At 46.8% G+C, this 8,391-nt stretch overlaps 2 protein-coding genes across 2 annotated transcripts in view; both read right to left on the bottom strand.

Annotated features, from left to right (window-relative positions):
• LOC135234614 (apolipoprotein A-IV-like) overlaps positions 1-8,391 on the bottom strand; it is a 100,260-nt gene that overhangs the window by 45,992 nt on the left and 45,877 nt on the right. The window lies entirely within an intron of this gene.
• tomm40 (translocase of outer mitochondrial membrane 40 homolog (yeast)) lies at positions 642-8,243 on the bottom strand. The gene is made up of 10 exons (XM_064299299.1): positions 8,061-8,243; positions 6,589-6,809; positions 6,121-6,188; positions 5,697-5,789; positions 4,882-4,983; positions 4,507-4,612; positions 4,064-4,186; positions 3,635-3,711; positions 2,618-2,720; positions 642-1,558 (listed from the first exon to the last, which is right to left on the bottom strand). Exons 2-10 carry the CDS (start codon positions 6,806-6,808, stop codon positions 1,419-1,421), a joined length of 1,032 nt encoding a protein of 343 aa, XP_064155369.1. The 5' UTR covers position 6,809; positions 8,061-8,243; the 3' UTR covers positions 642-1,418.

Raw genomic sequence — 8,391 nt, 5'->3', positions numbered from 1 at the left:
AAAATAAATTTAAATTTTAAATTTTAAACTGTATATAAGTTAGAAAAACAAAAAAAAAATACATGGAGAACAGACATCTTGCACAGACTTTTGGCTATGCCTTATTCACTGTGCTCAAGCTTGTGTAAGATCATCTGTTCTGCATTTGTAAACAATAAAAAAATGTATAAAATATGCAGTTCAGAATTATCATGGAAAATTTATTTTTGAGTGCATACCATATCAATTTTGTTTGACCACTGAAGTTGTTTCACTGGTTTATATGCACCAAACGAAGCACGCGAGAGTGCGGTGATTACTGATACAAGGCACAACAGCAGTGACTGAAGGACTGTAATTCTAATATTGGAGATTCTACAAATGTGCATGTTAAATAAATCCTTACGATTCGACACAACACAAAGGCATGTGGGCACTTTCATTTCACGCCAATGAGGATTGTGTGACCGTCTAATGGTGAAGCAACTACATCTGGGAAAAGATAATTGCACTATCTGTGTTGTCAGTGGCATCAGAAATAAACCTTTCTAATGCCGATTTTTTCTGCCAGTAACACACGGAGTCCTTGGCTCTGGCAGTCAAATTCAAAAATGAAAATGCTAAACTAATGGTTCACATAATGGTTAAAAGGTCTAAATATATTAACTTTTGTATACAGTCTGTGTTTTTTGGATATGCCTAAAACATATGAACACATATTTGGTGCAACAACCTTGCTTGCAAAACCAAAAATTGTTTTTGTGGGTGATCCCTTTAACACCCACAGAACAGTTTTCATTTGATAAGTTTTACTGAGACAAAACAGCCCATAATAAAGTACTGCGACTACAGCTATTTATGAAAGAATTCACTTGTACAATTAATCGTTCAATTTTTCTAACTGGGCAATTTACCACATATATATTGTATCTCTCTCTCTCAGAAATGCATACAGCCTCATATAAGAAAGCAATCTGGACACTAAAAAGATTATTCCACCATTTCATGCATACGCTGGTCTACTGTTTCCAACCGTAATATCAATGACCTCATCATCTGACCAGGAAAAGCCTCTGTGCACCCCACACACTGAAATGGAAACAGAACAAACAGGCAGGAATAAGAACAAACATCCATCGTTTTACAGTCTATTGGCTCCGTCCGTGTTTTTCACCCGGCCCGTGAGGGCCTTTATTTTTTTCTCTGTGAAGTTGGGTCTGTGAAACCGTCGTTGAGGAGTCCTTCGGTGCGGTGCGGTGCGGTGCGGTGCGGTGCGGTCCTCCTCTTCCTCTGCGACCTCCGTGCGTCTGCGGGTCAGGAACCCTGGCAGGGTCTGTCTCAGGGTCCGGCCACCGCCCCCTCGCCCCTCCCGGTCCGAGTCTTTGGTGCCCCGCTTTCTCTCAGTGCAGACGTGCGGGTACGGTGGGCCCGCGAGGCCTCTACCCGATGGTGACGCCGAAGCCGCACTGGAACTTGTTCTTGCGGTGGTTGAGGAAGGCACCCAGGGTCAGGGACAGGGGAAGAGGGATCAGCTTCTTCTCCAGAGTCGCTCCCACCACCCAGTTGCTGTCTAACGAACCTTTCAGGGGAAGGAAATGGGGGGATGGGGGGCCAATGAACGAAGCACAGTATCACCGCCCCATGATGGCACATTATCAGTGCATCAGGGCTAGGGTCACATCCAGGAACAGTGTTATTACACGTCTATACACACTCCACACTACAGACAGTTGCATGGGCTGAATGGTGTTTCCCTTACTTTCTTATGTTCCTAAATAATTATGGTGTCCCGAAGGCTTCACGCTGCAGTTGTGGACAGGTTGTAAGGTGTTGAGGGTGTTGCACTGTAGCTGTGGACAGGCTGTAGGGTGTTGAGGGTGTTACACTGTAGCTGTGGACAGGCTGTAGGGTGTTGAGGGTGTTACACTGTAGCTACGGACAGGCTGTAGGGTGTTGAGGGTGTTACATTGTAGCTGCGGACAGGCTGTAGGGTGTTGAGGGTGTTGCACTGTAGCTGTGGACAGGCTGTAGGGTGTTGAGGGTGATACACTGTAGCTGTGGACAGGTTGTAGGGTGTTGAGGGTGTTACACTGTAGCTGCGGACAGGCTGTAGGGTGTTGAGGGTGTTACACTGTAGCTGTGGACAGGCTGTAGGGTGTTGAGGGTGATACACTGTAGCTGTGGACAGGCTGTAGGGTGTTGAGGGTGTTACACTGTAGCTGTGGACAGGCTGTAGGGTGTTGAGGGTGATACACTGTAGCTGTGGACAGGCTGTAGGGTGTTGAGGGTGATACACTGTAGCTGTGGACAGGCTGTAGGGTGTTGAGGGTGTTGCACTGTAGCTGTGGACAGGCTGTAGGGTGTTGAGGGTGTTACACTGTAGCTGCGGACAGGCTGTAGGGTGTTGAGGGTGTTGCACTGTAGCTGTGGACAGGCTGTAGGGTGTTGAGGGTGATACACTGTAGCTGTGGACAGGTTGTAGGGTGTTGAGGGTGTTACACTGTAGCTGCGGACAGGCTGTAGGGCGTTGAGGGTGTTACACTGTAGCTGCGGACAGGCTGTAGGGTGTTGAGGGTGTTACACTGTAGCTGTGGACAGGTTGTTGTGTGTAACGGAGTGCTTCTGCAGCTGGGTGTACCTTTGAAGAGCAGGTTGGCTTTGGGCAGGTCCAGCTGGTAGCCAAAGGACACACTGGTGTCCTGCATCCGGGTACTGGCCTCAAACTCCACCCCTACCTGCAGCTGTGAGGACACGTGGGAGACAGTCTGCCAATGTCACTTCAGTTCATTCAGGAAATGACTTTCAATTCAATTCCTTCATTGTACAAACCTCATAGATATCCTTGGATATTTCTCAGTACACAAGGAATTTCAAAGTTTTCTGAATTTACTGAACTGACATGGAGGTGACCAAACCAGGCATCAGAAAGGACACATATAGGGGAAGAGGACACACACACAGAAAGACATGCACGCACGCACTCACACACTCACGCACACACACAGCTATATCGTGAGGGTGCAGAAAAAAACAGTCATGGTGATTGTACTCCATAGTCACTGAACTGAAATGAAGTGGGTTGAAGGTCATAAACAGACAAAATAATGCAGAAACCTGTACCCAGAGGACACAGGTGTAGGTGTAGTTTCAACCCCAACTCTACAATGTCTGGAAAGGGAAGTGTGTGAGATTGGTATCCTGAAATCACCATTGGTCCTAGTGAGCTTTAGTCAGTGTTACATGATTGGTCAATGGTTGAGTTGGCTTGAATCACCACCTCCAACTGGAGCCCCACTCACACAAGATTGTGATTCATCAGAAGTAGCTGGCCATTGGTTCATAAACAAAACAATATCTCAGAACATAGGCAGGCTTATTTCCCTAGAGTGTCATCTTTGTCAGGCACATATCATGCTACGGTAATAAGTGCGACAACGAGGCTAGGGAAGGTGCAGAGCAAGGCTGTCCAGCTGTGGTCCCGGAGATCTACTGTCCCACAGGCTTTCATTTTCATTTCATTTGGGCACACCTAATTCCAATAACTAGCACCTCAATGAGATCTCCAGCTGATGAGGTGTGGTTGGGGTTGGAGTGAAAACCTACAGGACGGTAGGCTTCCAGGAACAGGGTTGGGCAGCCCTGGGGCAGAACATACCTGATCATTGGCTTTGTGGTAGTAGGAGGCATGAGCACCGGCGCCACCCACAGTCAATGTGGCAACGTAATTAATGCCTGAGGGGAAAAAAGAGATAATTACTCCAGCTTAATTACCGTTTCGCATAGCTTAGCAGGGCTCCTACAAAAGAGAATCTCAATGGGAGTGAACTGGGAAGGTGAAGGACAAATTTAAAACAATGACAACAATGAATGTGACAAAATTAGCAGCAAGTACTGCCTCTACCTACCTTCTTAGCATTGGATTATCATTACTACATTAAATCTGCCACATTGCTATACTGGTACGGGTTGTACAAATACAAATCACAAGGATTAATAACAACTAAATGAAGCAGAAGCACTTTTGGCTCTGATGGACAGGCGTCAGCGGTTAGCGGGTTAAATTAAAGTTTGCGTTTGGTCTCACCCGTGTACCTGCCCACCAGGGACATGACCGTGCCCTCCTCCCCAGGCCTGCGGTGATAGACCAGCTCCCCTCCGAGGGCCAGCGACGGGGTGATGGACTGGAGGTAGTGCGCCACAACGATGCCTGAGGGACACAGGGGCGGGAGCGTGAACACTGCAGACCCAGGCCAGGGTCCCACCAGACACTTCTTAACAGTAGAGTTAAATTAATAAGAGACGAAGAACTATGTCGAACTATGCGGTTGTTCCCTGCACTTGGACCGGTACTTCTCTCTAGGGGTTTCGTCATACTTGTTCCTGGTTATGGTTATACACTTTGTTGTACGTCGCTCTGGATAAGAGCGTCTGCCAAATGCCTGTAATGTAATGTAATGTAATGTAACGAAGAGCCGCTTGAGAGCCCTGATGGGTGGATGCGGTCGACGTGAAATTTAAACTTCGTACCAGAGCCAACGAGGATGTCTGGGTTGCCGAGGGTGACGGTAGCTGTGCAGTCGTCTCCCCGGAACTCCGCGTCACACTGCCAGTTCACAAACTTCTGCTGCTGCGTCTGACAGAACAAGGCGCCTGGTTAACGCTAGCCCGACTAAAAAGAGCTCTCCACTGCTGCTGCTGCTGCTGCTGCTGCTGGTGGTTCACAAGCCTCCAATGGCTCAAGATAATGTGTTTAATGAATGAAAATGCTTAAATATCATGAACAATCCATTGAAATGCTGAAAATGCAACCTTTCTTTGTAATCCTGCATTCATTATTGCCAACTCTAAGGTGGCATTAACATATTACATATGTGCACATATAACCATCGATCACATAGCTACCTGTAAAACCAGTTTGGAGCGGATTTTGCTGGTGAGCTGATGGATGATCTGGGCGTTGAGGCTGCCACTGTTGTCCATGTCTCCGACCAAGATGGGGAAGGACTGATGACCAACACAAACACAGTATCATATTACGTATGTGTATACACACACACACACACACAGTCAGGACCCAGGCCAAAAACACCATCCCCAACTCTAGCTTTTGAGGGCAGAGATGAGCGTTACCTAATCCTAATATACCAGGGTGCTTGGGAGCAAATGACAAAAAAAACCACTGGCTCTTGCGGTGGGGCAGAGCCAAACCCAAAACATGAGGGTTAGGCGACCCTCCTAATGTAACACGCTCTGCCACAGGCCCTCTGTCACAGCAGGCCTGGTCTTCAGGTCCCACAGCCAGCTCACTTCTTTGCTTTTTTTTTTCTTCTTGTTTTAGAAGATTGGTTAAGGTGCACCAAAACCGGTGCGTGATCACCGCAAATCCAAAATATACAACATATTTGCAAAAGGTGATGGGGCCTCCACTATATTCTGACAGATCTGCACCCACCACATCAAGAAGGTTAATCAAATATTGCCACTAAATATCTGTCCAGGGATTTAAATGTCTGGTGCTCTAGACATAAACCAAAACATCTCACTGAAAAAACACTGACAAACCTGACGCACCCCAATATTCATGCAGACAGAATAGCGATTTTGCCCAAAAAGAAGCATCACAGCTCAGACGACAGTCACAGCATCAGCAGTGAAACGCTGGGAAACGAGCCGGAGCGGAGAGAGACGCGTGGTACAGCGCTTGGCCTGAGGCCTACCTCTGCAGGTCCCGTCTGCTTGGATCCCACGTAGGTGGCGCCAAAGCGATAGCTGGAATCCCCCGCGGTGCTGAGGGCAACGGTGTGACTGATCTGCCGGGGCAGGAGAGAGGAGGTAAGCTGGTTTGCTGGCGGACGTTGAGATCAGAGGCATCGTGAGGCCTTACGAGAGAGCGGTCATCCACAGCCGTGGAGCTCTGCAAACCAGCTGCTTCAGATAGGGTAAGTCAAACTCCAAACTCCAAAGACCACTGCACTGCACCGTATGCCCCCCAAGCGTTAGGCTTCTCAGGAGGGCCGCAGTGGTTAGAGTGCAAACTGTACTGAACCATTTGAACATATACCATTTGAATAACACAGTCCACTCATAAGCATTTGAAAATATGACAAAACTGTTAAAGGTAACCATGCCGACTTAACTGACCTGGAAATGGTTGCTCAGGCCCTTGTTGACCACCAGCTTCACTCCTTCCATTTGCAGGGGAAAGACCTCTGCAATAGAGGCAGGCGTGAGAGAGGTACGGTGTTGCGCCACCACATTTCAGCTTGCCGATTACATTACATTCAGGCATTGAGCAGACCCTCATATCCAGAGAATACATTCTTTACGTACGATCCATTTACATAGCTGGACATTTACTGAAGAAATTGAGGTTAAGTAGCTTGCTCAAGGATACAACGACAGTGCCCCACCTGAGAATCGAACCTACAACCCACGTCTTCAAAATACAACAACACAATACAGAATGGACTCTGAATGTATATTTATAATTTCATCGCTGCTGTACAATGGCTGGCTCAAGCTAGGCCACAAACAACACATGCATGTGCGCGCACACACACATGCACACAGTCACGCTCACACCCACACACACACTTTCTGTGTGTCTACCTTTGCATTTGCGGTGGCATTCTTCAAAGCTGCCAGGGTTGGGGAGGGGACTTTCTGCATCGCTGGTGGCGCTAGCTCCAGTGGTCGAAGAGGGTGAGAGGGGGGACATTGGGGGCATGGTGAACCCCGGGGGCACCGACACCAATCCAGGCCCCCCTGGACCACTACCCCCCGCAGATGGGGGAGGATTTGGGGTAGTGGCAGCCAACACACTGCCCATACTGACATAAAGAGAGAGAATGGTAAATTGTAGTATGTTGTCATGGAGCTTACTACCACTGGTGTGCAGGGGGACGATGGTTGAAGGAAAAACCAAACCAAAAAGAAAATGGTATCCAAGTGGAACCAAAGTTTTGGGGGGTGCAATTTTTTTGTTTTGTATTGATAATGGTTACAGTGAATACAAAGCAAATAAGTGAATAGTCTGGATTAATGGGTACATAATTTTTCAACGACGAATTTGCACTAATGTTAATCAAAAACATGGGACTAGCTCCAGGGAAGTGACAGCTTCGGCAATGATGCGAGGTGTGACGTTTCATGAAAATGATGACTATTTGGAGTTTCATGAAGCCTCATTCCTACCACCCGTTTTTCGGGCAGATTAACCGTCATTTTGAACACAGCATACACAAGACTGTATTAGTGTATTAGTAGCTAGCCAGCAACTATCGGACGCTCTTACGCAGCGCAATTTGTAATCTTTATGCATACAACGACCTATTTTTCAGAGCAGTGCAGGTCAAGCTGCTAGCCACCTTGTACAAGGTTACTAATGTAGCCTGGCACCGTTGGTGTTGCAGTGCCTGCCCACAACTCTAACCTGCAACATGTGGTTATAAACGGTAGGTCTTCAGCTACTAACCATGACGTTATACAACCTACCCACTACCACACAACAATCGTTACGGCTAGCCAACTCGTGATACGTTAATCATACAAGAGCTCAACTGAGAACGAGCAGCCGTATAACTTATCTCGCAAACAATTAGTTTCTACTATACTGCTATTAATCAGCAGCACGATCCCCAATACAACGGGTTTGCTATATGAGCGAAATGGACGCAACCATGCAGTTGCCAGACATAGAGCCAAGTTACTTAACGAACTTAACATTAGATAGCAGCGGCTAGTATTACCGAATCAAGGTCGCGAGTAGACTACAGCCTATTTACAAGCAAGCAGATAGAACGTATGGGCATTAAAACATAAAACAAGCGTCCAGTAAATATCAATGTCCCTAGTTGTCAAAATTAGCTACAACTATAGCTAGCCAAGTAAGTTAGCTAACACTAGCTAACTAGCCGTTTACTGAATATGAATGAACTGGCGTCTCATGTGTAACCTTATTTAAACTGGCAAGCTAATTGTGGAGAGGGTGTTTACCAAAACATATAGAAACACACGATTCTACAGTCCACTTTTACTTTACAACAGGTTATATATTCTTTAACACCACATGCAATACTCACGCTGTGACTTCCACACTGGACGGATATGCAAAACCGGTAGGTAGCACAAACTAGGAAAATATGTCGGGGGATACACTGACTCTGAGTCAGTAGTTACCTTTTAAAATAAATATTTGGCTAAACGTTTTGACTGAAGCTGATCCTAGATCTGTAATGCAGAATGCCCCGCGAGTCAAAAAGGACAACCAACCATGTCTACTGTTTTCGCTTGCTCACGTGTTCCAGGTTGCAGCCGGGTATTTTTGGGTAGTGTATTTTTAATGCGGGATTTGTAGTGCACAAAGCTAACGGTGTTTGACCCAAGTTCAGTGGTTTGACCTCTGCTCTAGTT

This window comes from Anguilla rostrata, chromosome 1 (genome assembly GCF_018555375.3).
Source record: "Anguilla rostrata isolate EN2019 chromosome 1, ASM1855537v3, whole genome shotgun sequence".
Classification (NCBI taxonomy): domain Eukaryota; kingdom Metazoa; phylum Chordata; class Actinopteri; order Anguilliformes; family Anguillidae; genus Anguilla; species Anguilla rostrata.
Note: the sequence above shows the minus strand (reverse complement) of the source record. Positions and strands in the feature narration are given on the sequence as shown.

Bases quoted from the DNA above. Each gene is read 5' to 3' on its own strand.
- tomm40 (XM_064299299.1), bottom strand. From the start codon at position 6,808: ATGGGCAGTGTGTTGGCTGCCACTACCCCAAATCCTCCCCCATCTGCG. The intron at 4,984-5,696 runs GTAGGCCTCAGG...GTTGGTCATCAG, and splicing joins AGCAGACGGGACCTGCAGAG to TCCTTCCCCATCTTGGTCGG. The intron at 3,712-4,063 runs GTGAGACCAAAC...TTTTCCCCTCAG, and splicing joins CCTGGTGGGCAGGTACACGG to GCATTAATTACGTTGCCACA.